The 24,460-nt window shown below is 40.5% G+C and overlaps 1 protein-coding gene across 3 annotated transcripts; it reads right to left on the bottom strand.

Annotated features, from left to right (window-relative positions):
• Positions 1-672: 672 nt before the first annotated feature.
• On the bottom strand, positions 673-23,794 carry LOC108433266 (beta-galactosidase-1-like protein 2). Of its 3 annotated transcripts, XM_017707715.2 has the most exons (19): positions 23,569-23,794; positions 22,166-22,351; positions 22,011-22,079; positions 18,105-18,200; positions 16,171-16,279; positions 15,988-16,080; positions 14,764-14,845; positions 14,609-14,673; positions 14,445-14,529; positions 12,627-12,764; positions 12,234-12,314; positions 10,879-10,985; positions 8,786-8,932; positions 7,875-7,946; positions 6,631-6,709; positions 5,010-5,097; positions 4,175-4,286; positions 3,608-3,724; positions 673-1,154 (listed from the first exon to the last, which is right to left on the bottom strand). In XM_017707715.2, exons 1-19 carry the CDS (start codon positions 23,658-23,660, stop codon positions 1,068-1,070), a joined length of 1,905 nt encoding a protein of 634 aa, XP_017563204.2. In that variant the 5' UTR covers positions 23,661-23,794; the 3' UTR covers positions 673-1,067. The 3 variants fall into 3 exon arrangements, with proteins under 3 accessions (XP_017563204.2, XP_017563205.2, XP_017563206.2); XM_017707716.2 differs by lacking the exon at positions 18,105-18,200; XM_017707717.2 differs by lacking the exons at positions 18,105-18,200; positions 22,011-22,079; positions 22,166-22,351 and having other exon boundaries at positions 674-1,154.
• Between the last annotated feature and the right edge of the window lie 666 nt (positions 23,795-24,460).

The following is a 24,460-nucleotide window of genomic DNA, read 5'->3' as shown; positions in this document are numbered from 1 at the left end:
CAACAAAGTTGTTATCGTAAGATACAGAGTTAAGTATCTTATGATCTCAAGACAACAAAGTTGTTATGATATAACAAGAGTTAATTATCTTGTGATCTAAAAACAACAGTTATCTTGATATAACAAGTTAATTATCTTGTTATCTTGTGATAACGAGTTAATTATCTTCTGATCAAGACAACAAAGTTGTTATCATAAGAGAGTTAATTATCTTGTGAACTCAAGACAACAAAGTTGTGATCATAAGATACAGAGTCAATTATCTTGTGATCTCAAGACAACAAAGTTATCATAAGATACAGAGTTAAGTATCTTGTGATCTCAAGACAACAAAGTTGTTATCGTGATATAACGAGTTAATTATCTTGTGATCTAAAGACAACAGTTATCGTGATATAACAAGAGTTAATTATGTTGGTATCTTGTGATAACGAGTTAATTATCTTCTGATCAAGACAACAAAGTTGTTATCATAAGATAAGGAGTTAATTATCTTGTGATCTCAAGACAACAAAGTTATCATAAGATACAGAGTTAATTATCTTGTGATCTCAAGACAACAAAATTATAAAAGAGATAAAGAAGTAATTATCTTGTGATCTCAAGACAACAAAGTTGTAATCCTGAGATAATGAGTTAACTATATTATTATCTCAAAATAACAATCCAAAAAATTATAGCAAATTATGAGCTGGGGTTTGCTGGAAGGTGTACAGGGGTACGTGCAGAGCGTTATGAGGCAAAATAGCCCCCAAAGAGATGTTTGTCAGATTTATCACTGTTTTTCCATCGTCACCATTACATCTAAAAACCCAGAAGACTTGTGTAGGCTCACTGGTGGCTTTGGACAGTAAATAAACTGGTTATATTTGTACTGTAGACAGTTGAACCCCTGGTTCCCATCACCACCACTGTAAAGAGATCGGAGTCAGTGGAATTCCCCTTTAAGATCTTTAAGTTAAAGTCCTTTTGGGAAAATCAGTCTTGAATGATAACGGCAGTATAAAATATCAGGATTAGAGTCTTGTGCCATGATCAAACTGTCAGGAAACCATTTGGAAGTGTGGTCACTCAATGTCGACGGTCATTCCCAGATCAGGAGCATCCTCAAACTGGATTTTGAAATCAGCCTCTGCTTCCTCAAACATGATGACCTGAAATGTGAACGCAAGACACTGTAGCTGTACAATGCAGTCACATGCAAAAGTTTGGGTGCCCCCATCTTTTTCATATTGAAAATAAGTGAATACGTTTGTGTGTGTGTGTGTGTGTGTGTGTGTGTGTGTGTGTATATATATATATATATATATATATATATATATATATATATATATATGCACACACACACACACACACACACACAAATACACCATAACTTTTGCCTAGGCTATATTTTGTGTTCCATTTTTTTGACAAAAGTATTGGGACACCTACACATCTTACATATTACACCTACAGGAGTTTTCATGACACCTCGTTCTAAATTGATATTTCTAAATTCTGATTATAAATTCATGACTTTATGGACCTTGCTTCTTGCATTGCAAAGGGTCTTCTCCAAACTGTTCCCACAAAGTTGGAAGCATATAATTATCCAAAATGTCTTGGTCTGCATTAAGTTTTCCCTTCACTGGAATTAAGGGTTCTAGACCAACCCCTGAAAAACAACCCCATAGCATTATCCCACCTCCACCAAACTTTACATCTGGGACAACGCAGTCAGACACTAATGCTGTGTAACTTTATGTGGTTTGACACTTCATGGCTGAGTCACTGTGCTTCCTAAAAGCATCTACTTTTCAATAATGCCACTCACAGTTGATTGTGGAGTATCTAGGGGGGAAGAAATTTTGAGAACTGACTTGTTGCAACGGTGGCCTCCTATTACAACATCACACTTAATTACAGTGAACTCTTTAAAACAACTTATTCTTTCATGAATGTTTGTAAAGGCAGACTCTATGGCTAGGTGTGTGATGTCCTATACATCTGGCAAGGGGGCTGAATAAATACCTGAATTCACATTTCAGTCACATTTACGGCATTTGGAAGACACTCTTATCCAGAGCAACTTACCATTTGATCTTTTTTTTTTTTTTTTTTTACATAGGTAGGCGAAGGTGGTGTTTGGAGTCTTGCCCAAGGACTCTTATTGGTATAGTGTAGGGTGCTTGCCCAGGCGGGGGATTGAAACCCAATCTCCAGTGTAGAAGGCAGTGGTGTTACCCACTATACCAACCAACCATATACTGAATTCAATGATTCAGTGTTGGTGTGTCCCAATAATTTGTTCATATTGTGTATGGTAAATTCTGCAATATGTTGAGAAATTCAGCTATTAATTTGACCAGGGGCACCCAAACTTTTGCATAAGAGTGTCAAACTTACAGAATTAAGACTGTTTGTGGAGAAATATGAACAAAATTCCGGCTTTGAGATGACCGCTATTACTGTTCTTAGTATATTACATACTTTTACCCATGTTTACTGTAGAACAAGAAAGTACTCTGTTAGTGAAACCACAGACAAATAATCACTCTGTAGGAGATACAAAGTTCGGTGGCTGAGATGAAGTGAAGGTGCTCCAGTCAACAATATCAAGAGATCTGCATGCACCCAGCCTGTATGGGAGTTTGGCTTAAAAAGAAGCCACTACTGAAAATAAAGACACACCAAAGCCATCTGGAGTTTGCTAGAAAGCATCAGAGTGACCCAGCTACAATGTGGGATAAGGTTTTCTAGTCAGATTAGACAAAAATGGAGCTTTATGTGGCACAAACCTAACACTCAATGAACACTATCCCAACAGTGAAGCATGGTGGTGGCAGCATCATGCTGTGGGAATGCTTTTCCTCAGCAGGGACCACAGATGTTGTTAAAATTAAAGGATGGATGGGTGATGCAAAATACAGGGAGACGATCTGCTTTAGTCGAAAAAAAACGAAAGCTTGGGAGAAACGTCAGCTTTCAGCCAAAGCAACAGGAGTGCTTGAACAATAAAAAGGTGAATGTTGTACAGTGGCCAAGTCAAAGTCCAGATCTTAATCCAATCGAGAAACTGTGACAGTATTTGAAAACTGCAGTCCAAAAGTGTCACCCAACCAGCCTGAACAACCTGGAGAAAACCTGCCCAGAAGAACGGGTAAAAAAATCTCTCCCAATAGACCTAAAGCTGTTATTGCAGCAAAAGGTTCTACCAAGTACTAGATGGTAGGGGTGAAGACTTATGCAAGCATTTTTCAGTTTTTATTTATTTTTTTAATCTGCTAACATAATAAATTCTGACTTTTAGAGCATATTGGCTTGCAATAAAAATACTGTCTGAAACAATCCCATATAGACAACTGATATATGGCCATATACGCACATATATCCTAAATGGTCAGACATATATTTCAAATATATGTACATTTTTTCCTAACAACCACCTGGGATGCCATAGCAACTACATAGCAACAACTTTCTGCAGGAAATGCACTTTACTAGTTTAAAATGAAAGAAGAAAGCTTCAGATACCAAACCAATCTTGGCAGCTTGACTACATTTTGCTGTGGAAACGGCATAAATTGGACCTTTTTAGGTGAAGTAATGCTTTAAATCAACTGACTTGGTTGATTCCACTGTTGAGGAATGGGCCTGGTATATAGAGGGCTTGCTGTGGACCGACGTCCCAGTAGCGTCCAATGTTCTGACCGTTGATGAAGATCACACCTTTGCTCCAGCCCTGGTAATCACAGATCGCTGGACTGGTTAGGATTCTTTAAAATGAATCAGCACATAATGAAATGTCAAGTTTCACCACAATTTGATTGAATTACTTCAGTACAGTTCAGAATCTTCTGAAAAAAATGCTTTGAATATGCAAATATTTAGAAAATAGCCAAATTTGTTTTTGTCTCCAATTTAGTTGTGGCCATTTCACTCGCTGGCTAGCTCTCCCACTGATGTGACCAACTCTTCTGATTATTTTATTAATGACGAAAATATAAATGCATACTTCATTGATCATGATCACTGATCACAGATCATAATCGACTCAAAGGTTCCAAAATCAGTGCATCTGAATCTCCACCTTGTCTCAATTCTTAACAATTCATTTGAAGCAGTTTTACACTCCAGAGAAGTTACATCAAAAGCAAAACGTGGCACAGAAGCATCAAATCATGTTACTCACTGGCAGCTTCACAAACGTGTCACCCGGATAGCCGTCCACGAACAACCTTCCTTGGAAAAATGCTGGAAAGCTTGGCTTGTTGGGAAGAGACTTCCATGGCGCTCTGTACAAACTACATAAAAGTCCAGTTTCAGCAAACTCACCCATTAAAAACTTAAACTTCCAATTGATTATAAGTATGTTAATAATTTTACTAACATAAAAGTTAAATATTTGCTATTTTTCTTACAATAAAAATTTTAATTGACATGCTGGAATTCTAATAACTATATTAAGCCATTTTAGTTTTTATTTCCTATTTGTATCTTAGGAATTCAATTTACACGTGAAAATGACATTTTAAACAGTAAATATTATTGGTATCAGAAATTTAATTTGCACATGTGAAAATGAATTTTTAATATTACATATTTATTATTAATATCAGAAATTCAATGTACACATGTGAAAATTACATTTTAAAGAGTATTTTATTCTTGATATCAGGAGGTGAAATATTAATTAACAAGCAAAAATTCCGTTCTTACTAGTAAGAAATGCAGTACACAGTCGAATTATTTGTAAAATCCATTGTAAATTGAAAATGTATTGAAAATTGATGACATGCATGGGGAATATAATTCAGACGCCCAATCAGCAGCCTGGATTTTGAAACAGGCATGCTTATTGGTTCACAGATGCTGATAAGTCTGACTACTTAATAGTGCAATCTGAGTAATATGGAATGTTTTGAGACTTGGGAGTGTACTAGTGTACTGGTAAAGTACTGATTTACAATCCCAGCCCTATTCAGAACTCTCTCTCAGAAAACATACAGCATAAAGCTCTCACTGACCTGTCAATGAAACTCTGTGTCATGTCCAGGCTGTAAATGGTGAAGTCTCTCAGCGGCACGTTGTTCAATAAAACATCTCCTACGATACCTGGAAAAAATCTGGACTGTTATGTTTCTGAAGCCACTCAAAGAGTTTCACATTAAGCCAAATGATTCAGAGACACAAGCTGTAAATATCAGTAAGTAGCAGCTTAGCTCAAATGAAACTTACTTACATCGATCCTCATTTAAGGGCATCACATAGAATATCACCGCTGTCCAATAAGAAACAAGTACAGTATCTCCAAAATGGTACATTTTACAGGAGAACACAAAAACGCCCTTAACTGTTAATGTAAGTCAGTGTAACGAGATTTTATTCTAATTGATTTTGCCGCATTTCTATTGGTCCAATCATCCTGAAATTTTCACCCAGTGTAAAAGAGACAGCACGTCTTCAAATGACGCAGAAAAATAAATACACAATAATGGAGATGCAGTAACGATAAACTATAAACCGCATTACTGTGAAAAGATCAGAGAGCACATTTCCTTCGTTTCATTTACAGTCAAAATGGCCATTAAGTACAAGTTATTCATTTTTCAGCTTCAGGAAATAAATCGGAAAACATATTTAACAGAAAATTACACAGAAGCTTTAATTACCACACTTATCAGTTCTTTCTGTATTCAGTGAGTCACTCTTTACCTTCACTCCAGCTTCCATTCTTTTCAGGAGACTCGCTTTCAGCTCCTCAGAGAATCTGCAGACACGCCTCCAAAGTTCAGTCTGAGAAGCTGGTTGATTTTCTGAAGTAATCAAACCCATTCAGTGGTGCTGAGGTCTGGACTCTGGGGTGGTCAGTCCATCGTACAGCTTCTTTGTTTGATGTGTCCGTCTCCTTTTCTCAGTGAGGTTCTTCTTGAACACCTACACATCCTTTCAGACCCACAGCGCTGAGTGGTCTTCTCACAGTGGAAGGATGGACAGAAACTCCTGTGGATGTTTTCAGATCTGAAGCAGCTTGATGTTCTCCTCTCTCTCAAAAGATGAACGCTTTCAGTGCTGTTTATCTGATGGGGGCAGTTTCGGTGTCTACCAGGTCTTCCAGGTGGTTGTTAGGAATCACATTTTCTCTGTAGGTTTTAATCACAATTTTTTGGACTCCAGTTTTTGGAAAGTCTTGTTTCTTCACTTACTCTCTTTAGATTTTCTGCTTCCTTGCTCATATGCATGAGCTTATATCTAATATCTAGTGAAAAAATGAATAACTTCTTCTTAATGGAATATTATAAAATGGGACTTTGAACATATAATCATAACCTTATACCAAAACCATGACATTACTCGACAAGGAAAAACAAACATTCTCTTTAATGTATTTTATCCTATTTAACTCCTTGAGACACCCAGTGGTTCCAAAAAGCACTTGGTCTTATTCTTCATAACTTTCCTATTTCATAAGCTGCTTCCTTGAAAATGAACAACTTCTTCTTAATGGCTGTTTTGAATATATATTATGTAAATGAAGGATGCTCTCTGACTTACACACAGTCCTTTTTTTCTTTCTAACAATCGTTTTATTTCTTTCTTACTTCCAAAACATTTTGTTTCTTTCTAACCATGAATGTGGTCCAGTACCTTTGCGCTGGTGGTCTATGGTGCGGCCGTAATGCACTCTCCCACAGTTTTCCACGAGTAAGCTCAAAGTGCGCTCCTCCTACGAAAATGCATGGATTTAGATGTGAAAATCTGCAGTTTTGGATGTGCTTTAATATTAATGCTAATGTTATTTTTCCTTCTAGGATCATTTATTGGTCAAAACGAAAATAAGCTATAGAATCTTTTACACTTCTAGGTAAATTTTCATGGAAATTTACGCACAGAAAAGCTTAAAAAGCCACTTGATAGGCTTTACGTACTGCCGGTATTCATCCTGCACCATAATCAATGTGAGTAATACACTCGGTAGCAGATTTGCATAAGTTAAATTCGGTTTTCCAGAACATCTGGAACATCAATTAATCACTGTAAGGCCACAGAAACAGCAGTTTCTTCTTTCCTTTACCCAGGACCCCCACAGGACCACCACAGAGCAGGTATAATTTGGGTGGTGGATCATTCTCAGGAGTGACACTGACGTGGTGGTGGTGTGTTAGTGTGTGTTGTGCTGCTATGAGTCGATCAGACACAGCAGTGCTGCGGGAGTTTTAAACGCTGTGTCCACTCACTGTCCACTCTATTAGACACTCCTACCTTGTCAGTCCACCTTGTAGATGTAAAGTCAGAGACGACAGCTCATCTGCTGCTGCACAGTTTGTGTTGGTCATCCTCTAGTCCTTCATCAGTGGCCACAGGACACTGTTGGCTGGATATTTTTGGTTGGTGGACTGTTCTCAGTCCAGCAGTGACACTGAGGTGTGTCTGATCCACTCTGACCAGCACAGCACACATTAACACAACACCACCATGTCAGTGTTACTACAGTGCTGAGAATGATCCACCACCCAAATAGTACCTGCTCTGTGAGGGTCCATGGGGGTCCTGACCACTGAAGAACAGGGTAACAATGTATGTAGAGAAACAGATGGACTACAGTCTGTAACTGTAGAACTACAAAGTGCACCTACATGGTCAGTGGAGCTAGTAAAATGGACAATGAGTGCAGATCCAAATCAAGTGGCCATTCGGAGTATACTCAGAAAGTAACTACCTGACCGACACCTACTTCTACACTAGTCCTCTTCATGCAGGGATTGTTATATATACAGTATATTTCATATGCATCATTTGTGGTGAGGAACAGTTTCTTCAATAGAGCAATACACAGATTTAACATACAGCTTTCATATTAAATTCAGAGACAATAAAGAAAAATGCAATACCTTCCCGTCAGGAACGGCTAATTCCACTGTCTTATAATCGAATAAACCAATGAAACTTCTGTCCACAAACACCTGAGGGGGAATTATGACCATCAGGAATGGAATATTATAAAATATGACCTTGAACATATGATCATAACTTTATACCAAAACCTTTAATCTCTCACATTGACATTATACATTTAGCATTGTAGGACAAGGAAAAACATTCCTTAGCACTCTTTAATGTATTTTATCCTTTTAAACTCCTCGAGACCACCGGTGGTTCCAAAACGCACTTGGTCATGTTCTTCATAACGTTCATATTCCATAAGCTCCATTCAGAAACTGGGCGTCGTGTGAGGCTGTAGCTCTTCTCTCCAGTCTAATAGACGGTGATGTCATTTTAAACCCTTATAATAAAAGAAGCTGAACTTTGTTTTTCTACTGAAATTCGACCCGTTTTTCCCCAAATCTGGGCTCTAAACTATAAACAGACGGCGTCTCTTCAGTGATCTGCTCTGGAAACATCACTTTAATAAAATAACACAAAGAGCGTCGGAGATTTTTGGCTTTCAGCAGTAAATTTTAAGCATATAGTGATATGTGTGATAATAAAACTGTTAATTTGAGGGGAACTTACAATAAGTAAATAAATAAAAATATACATTTGCTTCATGCAGTTACTGAATAATTGCCTTACTATTTGGTCATGTAAATTCAGATGGACAAACCAAAATATACCCTGGTCAATAAAAGGTAAAGTACATTCCCATATGGTTTTAGTTTTCACTTCTTTAGGATCATTTGTATTGATCCATTCGTCAGTAAATGATAATGCAGTATAGAATGCAACACAGAGTCAGTAAGATTTTCATACGATACATAAAGAACAACTTCACCTTTTTATAACAGAATTAAATATAGCTCACCAGGGCTCTGTCTCGGATGCTGTTTCCCGATTTTAAGAAGCCTCCAGTGGTGATGGATGTCTCATAGAGAGTGTAGCCATACGCTTGCCCGTTGTTGTTGTTTACAGGAAGATTTTCCATGTTGACAGGTGTCCGGGATTTAAATGGCTTCAAGAACAAACAAATAGCTGCATTTTTTGCAATCCACTGGCTTCAGGAGTAGACAGATAATCTGATGGGATTTTGACTTGGATTAGATTGAAATGCTTCAATGCCCACAGAGGGAAAGCATACAGGGGACATGCCAGCGCTACATTATACTACTGTAGTTTAATTTGAACTCGTTTTAAAGCATTTTCTGCTTTTACCACTAATACAAACTGTTTGTGTTTTGACTCCACTGCCCTGGTACGATGTCAGTTTTGGGGATTTGGTAGAAATGTGGAAATGTTCACAAAGTGCAGAACATTTCGTAATGCTGTGCTTCCGACCTCTTCCCCAGTGGATGAATCCGATTATGAAAATTGTGCAGGATGATGACCCGAAACATAATGTGAAAGCAATGTGCTATGGGTTACTGTCCATCTGCACTGTGGAGTGCCGTCCAGTGGCTTCTGAACAGATAAAATAGCCCTATATATTTCAGAATTCATCCTACTGCTTTTGTCCACAGTTACCTTATCAATACAAGCAAATCAGTTCCGTTGGCAGATATACAAGCCCACACTATTAACACTACCTCCACCATGCTTCACAGATGGTGATATGCTTTGGGGATTGGGGGAGGGGTGCGTTATACACCATTCATCCAATTGGGATGTTCTCAAATTAAAGATTAAAAAAAAATCCGCACTTTCATATTATTTCATTATTTAATTTCAACATCCAATGTGCTGTGGTAGGCCGCTAAAAGAACGATAGCTTTTTTGACATCCAAATATTTATGGACCTGACTGTATGTCCAAGCCTGGAACCATTTAGGAACCTTTACTTTCAAGACTGCATAGACCCTTTCCATCGCTTCAAGGTTCTATAAACTCAACAGGTTTGTCACTCTTGCCTACGCAGATTGATTACAGACCAGTCCAATCAAAGAATATTTACTTAGCCAAATTTTGTGAGATAATGAAATCTGATTTGTTTTCTGTTTTTCTGAGTGCTTTCACTGTGTTATGGCCAATCTGACAATATGATCTTTCCCATTTCTTCCCCTCAGCGCTCCAATCAGCGCTTAGCAACCCTTGATGTCCGCCGTTGCCTCAAGCCTTCGGTTTGTTATCAGTGTGGCAGTGTTTGAATGTGAAGCTCCAGTTGCGGTTAAAAGACGTACCCGAGGGTATTTAAAAGTGAGATTCCTTCTTATAGTGCTTATTATGCAAAGCCAAAAACAAAAACAGGTAAAACATTTAAAAAACATCACTGTTGTCGGATTTTCTGCTCTACAAAGGTTGACATGGGCTTTGTAAAAACATCAAAAAAAGCTAATGTTGTTGGGACTGTCCAACCAACATTGTACACAGTGTGCACAATCACCCCCATTCTTGATTTTATACTGTAATGTATGTTATTGCTTATAGGTGGAAAATAATGAAAATAAATAAATAATTGATCAAAAAAAAAAAAGCAAATGTTTAATGTTAAATGCATCGAATCATGCTCATCTTTGAACATCACATGTGTCTGATTTTCTCTCAACCATGTCATCTTCTTTGACTTCACATCTAGCTCTGCCAGTATGCTTTAGCCTAGGATCATTCGGTTTAGGTTTATAAGTTTGGTTTTTCCTTGTCTTCGTAAATTTGGGCAAACACATCTGTGGTAAGCAGACGCATTCTTTACAGTGAAGGGTGCTGCAGTGGCCATTGTGTTTATGTAGGTCCAGCTTTCTGGTTGACTGCTACTGTTATGAATCACGACAAGATGGAAGTGTTGAAACGGAGAGAGTGATGACTGTTCATGGCTGTGTCAAATAGCCTATAGCCTGAGATGATGACAGTGCAAGACATAAGCTCATTTTGAGTTTGTATCGACCTACTTTTTCAAAGACCTACCCAAACATTTGTTTCTGCCTATAGTTCCTCTTTAAAAGCTGGCTTTTTATAAATAGGCCTCACCTCTTGTGTGAAGGGCAGGGCGTCCCATAAGAAGAGGTGCTGGTACATGATTGCTGCCTCATAGCTTTCCTTCCAGCGCAGGACCGGCATATCTGGGAGCTGGCCATCTACAACAGGCACACGCTAAATCAGTGCAGATGAACTAAGAGCCTCTTGGTTTGCAAAATAGAGTTGTATACAAAAGTTTGGGCACCCCTTATCAAAATTACACATCCGCATATTTTATTACACGATTACTGTTTATTTGCTGAATTTAATATATAATATAAAATGTGGCCTATGTAAAAGTTATGGCACATTTCACATTTGAACTTTTATTTTTCCCAATATGTCAAACTCAGGCGTGGGTGGTGTGGTGGGTAGCGCTGTCGCCTCACAGCAAGGAGGGCCTGGGTTCGATTCCCCGGCCGGGCGGCCAGGGTCCTCTCTGTGGAGTTTGCATGTTCTCCGTGTCTGCGTGGGTTTCCTCCGGGTTTTCCGGTTTCATCCCACAGTCCAAAGACATGCAGTCAGGCCAATTGGACATGTTACATTGCCGTGAGTGTGTGAGTGACTGTCTGTGTCTGTCTGTCTGCCCTGCGATGGACTGGCGACCTGTCCAGGGTGTATCCTGCCTTCCGCCTGAAGACTGCTGGGATAGGCTCCAGCACCCCCTACCCTACCCACAACCCTGACGGAGAAGCGGCTTGGAAAATGGATGGATGGATGTCAAACTCAGCAAATAAATAGAAGTTTTGCTCTAAAACTGGCACAAAATGGCACATTTCAACACTTATTTTCACTTAGAACATCAACAGAACGTGCCATTTGACCAGGATTTTGCATTCAGCTGTTAATATATTTTAAAAAAGACAAAAATAGGAGGTTCCTAAACAGTTCTTGGCATTGACCTTAAAACTTGGTATACAATCATTACATTATGTAGAGGTACTTTAAACTTTAAAAAGGGTTCTTCACTCTCATTTCAAGAACCATCCATTCAAGGGCTCTTTAGAGAACCAAAAGTGCTTATTCTACAGCATTGCTCCAAAGATGGTTGTATTACCAAAACATGACATAATGCTTGCAGTCCTAACAAAACCTCAAATTGCAAATTTTGCACATATTCTGAACACTGTGTACATTAATGTTATAAGATTTTAATCCACGTAATTGTGGACTCTATTGCTCAATTCGTCATGAAACCTTCACACCATGTGAAAGGTAGCCAGAGTTTCCAAAAGGTTAAAAAAAAAGATTTCCAAGGTTTTGATATGACAAATTCAGAGTACTTCAGAATAAATGTAGTTAGATAATAACAATATAGATAGAAAGTCTATATTTATATATTTATATAAGAACAAGTCGTCACGCACTGCTGTATCGGCTGAAGAGATCTCTCAGGAGATGGTACTTCGGTGTGTAATCCCCAGCTTCGGACAAAGGAGCATCATAATCTGAAGAAATAACACATAATGAGAAAGACGGTTCACATGAGCTCAAGTCCATGCTTAAAAATGTCTTTACTGAACTAGAAACAGGTGAAAGGGTGGAGACTTAGAGACTTCTTGTATGTAGGACTATGCACTAACTCTAAAAATGACCCAATGCTGTCCTCTTGTGGTTATTTAGAATAATTCAACCACAGCAAACTCACACGGAGGGGTCATTTGACCACCGAAAGCTCAGCCGCACTTCATTATTTACTCTTTTACTCTGAATCAGTAAGCAAAACCAAAGAAAGTCGTTTTATCAAGAACAATGCGAACCATAGCTTGTGACCAGAGCCTTGTAGGAGCGGTTTGCCAACGCGCCGCTCATGAAGCCAAAGTTGGTCCCTCCGTGGAACATGTACAGGTTGATGGACATTCCACGTCTCAGAACCTCTCTCACCACGGCAACCATGTCTGCCAGCAAAGGGAAGAGTTAAGAAACGGACTGAGATGTCGCTTCACATCGGGAAACATTAAATACAGCGAGCGTTTGGTCTTGATTGTATGCTTTGAATAGTAGATTAAGACTGAATAGTAAATCCTGCAAACGTGCTGGTACAAAACTATACTTCTGTAAATACAGTGAAAATCTTTTAACATATGGTTTTACAAAGTTTGTACTTACAAACTAAGTAATTACTTTTCAATATATCGCTGTTGTCAGAACAAAACCCCATATCTCCATTTTTGTCGATTTCAGGTTTTGACATAATTTGAAAATGCCTGCTGGCCTTTATATTGTGTGTGAATTTCATGAAGGATGGACCAAAATAAACGGCCAAAAATGGCTTGGAAATAATTCTGGTTCCATTGACTTACATTGAAAGTAACGTAGGTTTTTTCCTTCTCCTGTAAAGTTACCAAAAGACGAGCTTTTGTTCCGACAGCAGCGATATGCACGTTATAAAAAATATTTTTGTCAAAGACTTCCACGTAATGTATGCAAGCACTGTTAAAGTTCCAAAACATGGCATTCGCCCACCCCCATTAAAGTCCATATATGGAAACTAAGCTGCAAAAATAGTCCTGTTTTAAATTCACTGGTTTTGTGATGTCACAACAACAAAGGTATTTACATAAATCCACCTGTTCAGACCATAGTGGCTTAGACTTGCCTATTCACACTGTATTGTAGTCCAGACAGCTTTTTGAATGAGGCACAATACAGGACAGCACAGAACTCCTTTACGCTGTGAAAAACTGTTGGCCCCCTCCCCAATTTCTTCTGTTTTTGCTCATTTGTCACATCTAGATGTTTCAGATCATCCAACTAATTTTAATACAAGATCAAAAATAACACAGGTAAACACAAAATTCAGCGTTTAAATGACTATTCGATTTATTGAAGATAAAGATTTATTCACAACCTATATCACCCATGTGAAACAGTAACTGCCCCCTTAAGCCTAATAACTGGTTGTGCCAGCCTTGGCAGTAACAACTGCCATCAAACCTTTGCACTAACTTACAATGAGTCTTTTACATCACTGTGGAGGTGTTTTGGCCCACTCTTCTTTGCAGAATTGCTACATTGGAGGGTTTCTGAGCTGCCAGTTTAAGACCTTGCCAGAGGATTTGAATAGTATTGAAATCAGGACTTTGATTCGGCCACTCCAAAACCTTTGGGACAGTGAGGACACTTGCCCGGAGCAGGGGGCAGCCCTGTCCACGGCGCCCGGAGAGCAACTGCACTTGAACCTTAGGTCACAAACTGATGGGCTAACATTCTCTTTCAGGATTTTCTGATAGAGCACAGAATTCATGGCTCCATCAGTTATGACAAGTCATGCAGGTCCTCTAGTCCTTCATCAATGGTCACAGGACGCTGCCCACTGGACACTGTTGGCTGGATATTTTTGGCTGGTGGACTATTCTCAGTCCAGCAGTGACACTGAGGTGTTTAAAAACTCCAGCAGCACTGCTGTGTCTGATCCACTCAGACCAGCACAACACATACCAACACACCATCACCAGAACTACAAAGTGCACCTATATAGTAAGTGGAGCTGATAAAATGGACAAGGAGGTGGTCATAATGTGATGCCTGATCGGTGTATCAAGCAATGATAAATAAGCGAACACTCAAAATCTCACCCTCAGGTGGAAAGGTGTGGTGAAGGTCACCCCAGCCATCAAACCATCCGGTCCAGTACTCCATAACCAGCATGGGGCTGTTAGGCTGTTGGGAACGAATACAGAATGTAAATATACAATAAAAATATTACATACATAATGTGGTCAAATAGTCTGGCAGCTACCTGCACAGCCTCCAGATACTTGATGTCGTCATAATTGAGTTTCCTCAGATTTAGAGTCCTGAGGGCTAAAACACAGACACACACTATGAGCTCTGACTCACACCAGCATGAGATGTCATTTAGGAATATCTGATTATTTCAAAAGGGTCCTTCACCTCCACTCACTCCACCACTCTTTAAACCCTCGTGGCTGTCTGCTGTCAGCAGGAGCTCGCTGATGCCCCTGGACTGAAGCGCCTATGAAAGAAAACAGCAGGAAAATAGCAAATACAGTATGTGTATATTAAACAATACACACTGGCCAAATAAACCAGTACGTATAGGCAGAGCTTTGATGGTAGGTGTGCAGCGCATAAGATTTTTATGCACTTCGACTCCTTGGGCCCACCGGCGCTTCCAAAACACACTTCATCGTGTCATGTTCTTCATAACGTTCATATTCCATAAGCTCCATTCAGAAGCTGGGCGTCGTGTGAGGCTGTAGCTCTTCTCTCCAGTCTAATAGACGGTGACGTCATTTTAAACCCTTATAATAAAAGAAGCTGAACTTTGTTTTTCTACTGAAAGTCGACCCGTTTTTCCCCAAATCTGGGCTCTAAACTATAAACAGACGGCGTCTCTTCAGTGATCTGCTCTGGAAACATCACTTTTAGAAAATAACACAAAGAGCGTCGGAGATTTTTGGCATTCAGCAGCAAATTGTAAGCGTATAATAATATGTTTATGACCATAAAACACATTTTCTGTTCATTTGAGGGGAATTTACAATAAATAAATAAATAAATGCACTGATTACTGAATAATTTGCCTTACAATTTGGTCACTGAAATTCAGACGGACAACCCAAAATATGCCCTGGAGAATAAGAGGTCAAATGCTTAAGAGACTAATTTAAAGTGATGTCAATTTATAAGTACAAACATTTCCCTGAGCAGAGGTAAAGGGGGCTTTATTAAGGTCAAAATTCACTAAAAATGTTTTAAGCAAGTGGTCCTAGTTCTATAACTGCTTTGTTTTTTTCAGTGAAAGGGCCCATATTTTGGGAAAACCCAGGAAAATACACAAAAATTCAGAAATGTTTGTTGCTTGTACAGAACGGTTTGATGTAGTATGCAAATATTATTAAATTGCAGAACCTACTGCCCAGTTAATATGGAAACTATTTATGCATGTCAAATGAAGAGATTATGTTCCTAAAACGCTGGTTGTTTAGGATATTGTTGGTTTTATGCTGATCATGATGATGATGAGCTGGGTTAGCCTCTGAGCTGACTGGGTAGCCATGCAAACTTTGCAATGTAAAGCAGTGATTTGCTCTGCTGCCTATGAGCCATTCGGCTAACACAAATGAAACCTGTGTCTAATAGAGGATTCCTTACCTCTTTAAGGAACGGTATATAATCACTGTCCACTGCAAATGATCCGTATTCGCGTTCCACCTGCACAGCTATGACAGGGCCTCCTTTCTTAAACTGGAAAACAATAAAGGTCGTAATTTACTGTGAGATTGAAGATATTTTGCCCATAAACCATCCTTATTGTTTCTGAGCCAAATCCATTACCTGCAAAGGCACCACTTTCGGAATGAGCTTGTCGAAAAAAGCATTGACGGCCTCCGTGAAACCTGGGTAGGTGCTTCTCAGCTTCATCTGTCGGTCTCTTAAGAGCCAACTAAAGTGGAAAATTGGAGAAAAATTAATGTGTGTTCATGCAAAACATGCAATATTTGTATTGCTCCAAAATGGGGTCCACAGCCGGGCTGCACGATAGGAAGAAAACACCTGTTTAGGGATTATATTGCTGTTGTGACATGCCTATATGCAGTTTATTAAAGGAGACCTCTACTGATTTTTCAGAACTCTTGCAGAATTCACTGGTCAAGATGGTTTGGTGTGAGACGCTCTGTTCTAGAGAAATGTATGAGTCAGAATGGTTCACAGTGGGGGTGATAGGAACCAGACGTCCACCTCTAAAAGCCCCATCACACAAAACTGTACATGAAATGGTTATGAATGCACTGCCTGGTACAATCGTCTGGAGACAAACTTTTGCCATAAAACAAACTTATTTTCAATATATTCAGTTCGGAGAAATTTATGCAGGGTGCTGTGAGGCAAAATGTTCATTAATACTACAGTTTTCAGATCTCCCACTATTTAACTATCGTCAACGAGTCACGATTAATGTTCCAAAGTAATATATTTATTTAAAACTCTCGGCCGGGAAGAAGCTCCTAAAAAGGACCCAGAGATCTCCAAAGTCGGTCCAAAGTTACAAAGGTTATATATTCCTCACGTAGAGTGTTGGCATGTTTCATTGGTTAACCGAGAACAAAGGCATTACATTTCACTGGTTGCAGCTAATTGTGATTTGAATAAACATGAACGTGTTAACATATAAGCACAATTAATGGAAAGAAAGGTCAAAAAGTCTCAGGAAAAGAAAACATGAGACAAGACCTAGGCAAAATGTGAGGATTACGTGATCTGTACCTTCCTTACACCCAAAGAACAGTGACAGTCCACCCTAAATTTTGTATAACATGCATATCATCTAAAACATGCATATACCATGAAGATGTAAGTAGTGTGACTGGCTAACGTAAGTCTATATATCATAAGCAGAATTTCTAATGGGCAAAATTAGGTTTTTGGCTATATTTGTGTCTCTACAATTAACCATTTCACATCAAACCACTCAGTGACTTGAGAATAATCAACGGAATTCCCTTTTCATTTGTCTTTTACTGGATTGCACGTGCAGGAACACTGGAAGTGTGACTGGAAGTGGTTGGTGTGGTATAGTGGGTAACACCTCTGCCTTCTACTCCATAGATTGGGTTCAATCCCTGACTTGGGCAAGACTCCTAATACTCCCTTTGCCTGCCTGTGTAAAACGACCCAATTGTAAGTCGCTCTGGATAAGAGCGTCAGCCAAATGCCGTGAATGTAAATGATGTTCACAGCATTCAGTGAAAAACATTATGATTGGTTAAATGGCTCATTTGCATATTGCAGCCTTCTGTGATCTCAGTAAATGCCAATGCTGTAATAATGATCAACAAACAATACACTGTTCAGCCCTGCTCAACCACCCATAACACAAACTGGCATAAATCCGACCCTGACACGGCCTATCCAGAGGCTCATAACTATGTACACAGCAAAAAGCATCAGCAGTGTATGATGGCCTCCTCGAGGGCAATTCAGGTTTGGCCCTTCATTCCTAAAGTGCCTTATTATGGAAAAATGTGGCCCATTCTGGTGCGAGATCAAGTGATCTCTGTGCTAACGGCTTGACACTGCTGACTCCAATTACATTTGCTAAGGAATTCTGTCTCTCTAAAAGGACCTTAAGGTGGCCTGAGCACTATTTATACTTATTTACTTCAGGATTCAAGGTGCCACTGCTAGTTTTCCATTCAATGCACAAGAAGCTGGGTGGTAAGCGTTCTTTCAGCAAAGACCACTGCAATTTAGCACAGCAAGAGACTCACCTAGGCAGTCCTCCGAGATCCAGCTCTGAGCCTATATAGGGTCCCGCACGGAGGATAACCCAGAGACCCACACCCACGGCCTGGTGGAGGAATGTTCTGAGGGATCAAATGTGAGCTGGAGATGTTAGCTTGGGTTGGAGGTCTTAGCTAAACAATGAAATTCCATAATTAGCACTCCGGCTAAAGTGGCACCATCGCTGCATCTGTTGCAAATATGCATTCCTGCTTTTACAGTGGAGCCACCCTAGTTTCTAAAACGAGACGTTAGGGTTCAAAGACCCGGAAAAACCTCCTTCTAGTGATGTATGTCAAAGGCAGGAGGAACCTTTGGAAAAGTATAAGCACTTTTAGGATCAGTACTTTATTCCGAATAGCAGGCTAGTACAGCAGGAAGCCGGATAGCTAACGTTATTGCTAGGAAGAATATCCCACCTGTACTTATTAGCCTCTAAATTTAGCTGTGGGGGGATCCCCAGTGGTTGTAATTGCGTATGGCATACTGGGTAATGTAAGGAGAGACCATTATTGGTAAATAATATAAAAAAGGATACAAAGTTATGAATTCTGCCAAACCAGTGAGGCTGAGGGACGCAATCCCTAATAGCAAGAGGATAGTGGGCCACTGTTGGCCCACTGACGGCAAAGCTGGTGGTCCACTGGTGTTCTGCTCAGCGTTTAAGCAGAGTATTAGGCACAATTCCACAGATCATTGCTCATTATCCACTCACAGTACAATGAAATTAATGTTAATGCAGTACAGAGTCAGCAGCAACAATTTCTATGTAATCATTTTATATTAGGCCTAGACATTACTTTTTTCTCCGAGTTGTTTGTAATATTTGTCAGATTATTTTCTAAAATAAAAGGCTATGTGTATTTAAAACCTGTTTGAGGAGATCAAAAACTAGGTAGAGCTTGTATGCAGGGCAGAAATCTGGGTGGTGCACCGTCAGTGGCAAGCAGTCAGCAGGGCGCCAATCATATCAAGGCAGCAGACTGATATATTCTTGCTGTCTGGGAATGCATTGCAGAATAATACATAAGATGAAGTAGATCATGCCCCTTTCCACTGAAGCTACAATAAATATATTACATAATAGTTTGGGCCTTCTAAAACAGTTCATCATTGTATGATATAATTAGCAAGTTTGTCTCAACAAAGTGCTTGACAGATGTGCAAAAACATCCCCATTTCAAAGGTGCAATGCGTGACGTTGTTTTAGTAGCTGATTCTTTTGGTTAGAGGACGCTGCTGTTATGGTGAAGCTGTCCAGTGAGACTGTCTATGATATAATCCCTAAAGTGTTAACAGCCTAGAGTTAATGACTGGGCCTCCCACGAAACAAGCAGGTTAAAATCCCACCTGACTGAAGTGAACCGGCAACACTGTCGGGGGACTAACAACACAGGCTACCTGCGATTTGTCTAAATGAAGAAATGCTCAGCACACCATTAAACCGTGACACTGGTTCAGCCAAAAAACCTAAATTGACACGGCTTCCCACCCTTAAACCAAATGTAGTCAATCAGCCAAGATGTGTTGGTGTCCTTTTTTATTTTTTACCCGATTTTCTCCCCAACTTAGTCGTTTCCAATTCCACCCGCTACTTAGGCCTCCCCCAATCACACAATACTACCAACGCTAGGAGGGTGGAGGCAGCACAGGCTTCCTCTGAGACCTGTGAAACCAGCCACCACTTCTTTACGAACTGCCGCTCACGCGACGTCACGGGACGGCCGAACGCGCTAAACCGCCAACCGCCAGATCTGCTACGTCAGCTAACAGACGCCTGCGCTGACTAGTATCACGCTGAGTGATGGGGAGAGAGGGGGGGGCCATCCCACCCACCCAGAGAGAGCGAGGCCAATTGTGCTCTCTTGGACTCCCGGGTACGGACGGCTGTAGCATCACCAGGGATCGAACTCGGGAGCCCCGTGTTTGGTGTCTGAAGTTAGTTCCTTTAGTTTTGCACTAGAGCTATGAGGCTAATGATGCTAACAACCCCCACTTTAGCAAACATGCCAACTCTTTACCGACGCCTCAAACCATTTCAAACGGTTAAGTAATCTCAAACAGGCCAGCTTATGGTTTCAGACACCGTCTGACATGTTTATGTCATGTGTGACGCTGAGAAAATGTCTGCTGCTACTGTTTAGCCACGCAATGTACTCCTGCCCAGATTATAGACAAACGTCCATCATCCAGCACCTGAAACCACACCGCAAGTGGGAATAAGTAACAACTGAACATGGTTTCAGGCAAATGTGTGGTCATTCAGACACTTGGTTAGCACAATGCTAATTGGAGCGCTACTAGCTTCCACTACCTGTTAGCTACATTAGCTTCGCAGCTCCAATACAAACCAAAAGCCTCAAACCAAACATGTCTTGGCTGATCGACTACAACTGTGGCAGAGGGGAAAATGGTGTATCTTTCAACTTCTTTGAGTAGCCTAAAAAGTCTTGGCGGCAAGATCTGCGTAAGCCTTGAGATCTCCCTGAGAGCGAATTACGTCAGAGATTCTCAGTCCAGCCCACTGGGACTCCACATTTTTAGCCGGTTCCTGCTCCAACAACACCTGAGCCACGTAATCGTCTGGATCAGGTGTGAGTAACGGGAAGAAAACAAATGTCTACGGGCTGGAGGTCCTCAAGGACTAGACGGAGAACCTTGGAAATATGAGGACATCTGAGTTTTCTTTAAGCCTTTACACACTAAGGGACCGTGTGAGACCAGAATTCATCTCATAATTACAGAAATTACCTGAAAGGAACATTCAGGGCCTTCTAGGCCATCAGGGAAGGCCTAGTAATTTTGTGAAATAACGAAATATGTATCTGTAATTTTTTGTTGTTTTTTTATTTCATAGAATCATTGTGCTTGTTATAATTAATCTCTGTATGTACTGTAGTAATACTCTCATTTTATGGTTAAATTTTAGTTGGAAACAAAGGGGTTAAAATGCTTAAAAGAAAATGATCCATTCTGGATTTTGTTCCCCTGTGGCAGATTCAGCCGAGCGAGCTCTCCCATTGGTTAGGACTTCAGGAGCTGAGCAGAAGGCCTAATGCATCAGGTTAGCCGCCAACATAATTAGGGGCTAACAGTGGAATCAACCACTCGCTTTTAATGTTCACTGGGTGGGACCGGCAAACAACAAACAACATATGAACAAACAGACAACAAAATATCTTCCAGAAGCTCTAGATACATCACTGGCTGTGAAAATGAGCTGTCATTTAGCCAGGTTTCAGTTAGTTGTTATTATTGGAAAGTCACAGCTCTGTGCAAGAACTCTACCGACAGACTGACTGTAAAACTGCTACAAGGTGTAACATCTCGCTGCTGTTGGAACAAAACCTCGTATCTCCATTTTTCAGTTTATGGCATAATTTGAAAACGCCCCTTGTTCTTTACATTGTACGTTAATTTCATGATAAATGAACAAAGAGAAACGGCCCAGAATTACTTGGAAAAAATTCTGGTTCCATTGACTTACATTAAAAGTAAAGTGAGTTTTTTCCGTCTCCTGTAAAGTTACAGTTTGGAGACACAAGGTTTTTTTCCGACAACAGTGATATGTTAATGTGTCCATTACAAGCTTAAAAAAACATGGAATGTGTTTTGCAAGATGTGAAAAGTGGCCAAAGCGCTACTAGCTTAGCGCTATCATACCAACAGAATCCCATAGAGGGCGCTAGCGGAAATTAGCACTGTACCATTATTACTGAGGAGTTTTCTTTCCTCGTTTTTCACTGGGTTTTGACATTTATGGCCCAAACTGAAGACCTAGCTCTAATATCCACGGCTCACCAACTAAAAATTTACAGCAGTTTCACACTAGTAACCGAAAAACTCATGAGAGTAACTGAACAATATAAAGAGTCCAAGATCAACAAACTCACTCCAGATCCAGGCCTCCGTGGAACTGGAACTCTCCTCTTCCAGGCTGATGTAGATTCCACGGCACAGATCTGAACGACATTAATGGTTTATTACCGAACAGCTCAAACCGGGCGTTTTAAACGGAACCGGATGTGACGGCACATTTCACACGTACGTCGTGAGCGTGTTGATGCCGCAAGCCTTCATTTTCATCATCCGATCCTTCCAGTAGGCCCTGGGGACCCGGAAATAGTCAAGTGAGCCTCCCAGGAGGTGGAACGGCTCACCTCCCAAGGTGAACTGGGAAGAGTTGACACTCAACCCTTCTGACCTGCTTATCCTCGTCATCCCTGCTTGGCCGCTGAATGAAAAGAGACACTATGATAGGCCAACGTAGAGCCACACATACAGGACACAAGGCCACGCCTCTAAAGCACATCACAGGTGCCGTGTGATAATGTATAACGTTATCTGGAACCTTAATCCACAGTATTTACTTGTTCTGATCGGCCTAAAGCGATAAAACCTATATAAAGGTTTATCATTTTCATAATTTTATTCACTATTTTTAAACACAGTCACATGTGAACAAAGACTAATAAAATTTGAGGTGAAAATTCACAGCGTTTAATGAAAAATGTCTTCAGATTTGAGTTCAGGCTCAGAACCAAATGAACCATTTCACTGAATGTGTTTGGGATTTTTTCAATAAACAGTAAAATTAAAATAAATTTAGTAAAAATAAGTAAAAGCAATAAACAAGTAAAAGAAAAGCAACGCTGCTCACGCTACCGAAACTGGCAATAATACTAAACCGTGATCCACAGAAGGCTGGAGAAGCCATGAGCTGTTGCTATAATTTTCTGATTGTTTTCTTGAGATCACATGATAGTTAACTCGCTATCTCAAGATCACAAGTTTGTTTTCTTAAGATCACATGATAGTTAACTCGCTATCTCAAGATCACAACTTTGCTATCTTGAGATCACAACAGTTAACTCTTTGTCTCAACTTTGATATCTTGAGACCACAATACTGTTAACTCATTATCTCAAGATAACAACTTTGTTATCTTAAGACCACAAGACAGCTAATTTGTTATCTCAAGATAACAATCCAGTAAAGTATAACTACCTCATGGCCTCTCCGGGCGATGAAGAGTTACATGTGACATCCTGTATAAACAAAAATAATGTGTGGCCACGACTTTGTGGCATGGGAATGAGAAAATTAAGTCGTGGCCATGACTTAGTAAGGCGTGGAAATGAGATAAGTAAAACTTGACCACACGATCTCGTTCCCATGCCCTACTAAGTCATGGCCATGCATTAAGATCTCGTTCCCACGTGTTAATAAGTGGCGGCCACGCATTATTTTTTTATTTATATGGGATGTCAGCAGCAGGGCTGCGTGCCAAATCCTTCATGTGACTGTTTGTGAGTTCTGGTTATTAAATAAGCTTATAAAGTTGCGCGGCATCCAGCGTGAAGCGGCGGAGCGGCTGCGACAGCGAGCAGCTGCGGGCGTGAAGCGGCAGACACAGAATGCAGGAACAGCGAAGGCTCCAGAGCTTCTCACCTGAAGTGACGGTAGATGATGAAGCCCGTGACACTCAGGAAGAGGGCGACATAGCGTCTTCTGTGAGAGCTCCTCACACTTAGAACAACCATCGGGTCCGAGTTCAGCCGCCGGGGAGACACGAACAGAGCCCGAACCCAGCATAACACGCTCACTCACGAGGGCTGAGGGCTCATCCAGGTCCCGGGAACAGGGGATGACATTTTTGCGTCTGTGTCGTTCCTTAGAAACGCCGGCCTCTTCTGGGAATCCGAGGGACGGCAAGGCGAGCGGCTTAAAGGGGAACTCCACCCATTTTTCAAAACTGCTGTATAATTAAACGGCTAAGATGTAAACAAGGTCATCCATCCAAGGGGGGGGGGGGGTTTGGTGTGAAACCAGACCACTGTTGTAGAGAAACGTGACCAGTCAGGATCGTTCACAGTGCTGGTGATAGGAACCAGACGTCCCTTTAGAGTGAACTGCCTCAGAAAGCAACCAAAATAGGGCCAGATGTGCTGCTCGATGTCCGATTACGGTACTTTAGGCCTAAACATGGTTTTACAATGAATAGTGGAGAGATACATGCGTACATGGGTGTTGTGAGGCTAATAGTCCTGCCATGGGTCTATTTTACCATCATAATCGGATTTCTGCAGGTATCGTGTGAAGACCACTCCGATCTAGAAACGTGATTAAGAAATCCGATGAAGAGAGCTGGATGTTAGCTCAGTGGTCAGATCGCTCAGTGCTTGTAAACTCATACTCTTGATTTCTGTCGGATTTCTCACTCTGCGCATGCGGACAGTTTCTGAGTCCAGCCACTTCTTATCACCCCCGTTATATCAAAAACACGCCTGCTGAGCAGCAGAGGGCGCTCCACGAATGGGAGTGAGTGGCGCTCAACGGCTGA

The sequence above is a fragment of the Pygocentrus nattereri genome, chromosome 18, assembly GCF_015220715.1.
Source record: "Pygocentrus nattereri isolate fPygNat1 chromosome 18, fPygNat1.pri, whole genome shotgun sequence".
In the NCBI taxonomy this organism is placed as follows: domain Eukaryota; kingdom Metazoa; phylum Chordata; class Actinopteri; order Characiformes; family Serrasalmidae; genus Pygocentrus; species Pygocentrus nattereri.
Note: the sequence above shows the minus strand (reverse complement) of the source record. Positions and strands in the feature narration are given on the sequence as shown.

Coding starts and splice junctions, on each gene's coding strand:
- LOC108433266 (XM_017707715.2), bottom strand. CDS start 23,660: ATGGTTGTTCTAAGTGTGAGGAGCTCTCACAGAAGACGCTATGTCGCC. Junction 14,530..14,608: donor AGTATCTGGAGGCTGTGCAG/GTAGCTGCCAGA, acceptor CGTTCCCAACAG/CCTAACAGCCCCATGCTGGT. Junction 1,155..3,607: donor TCAACAGTGGAATCAACCAA/GTCAGTTGATTT, acceptor TTCACATTTCAG/GTCATCATGTTTGAGGAAGC.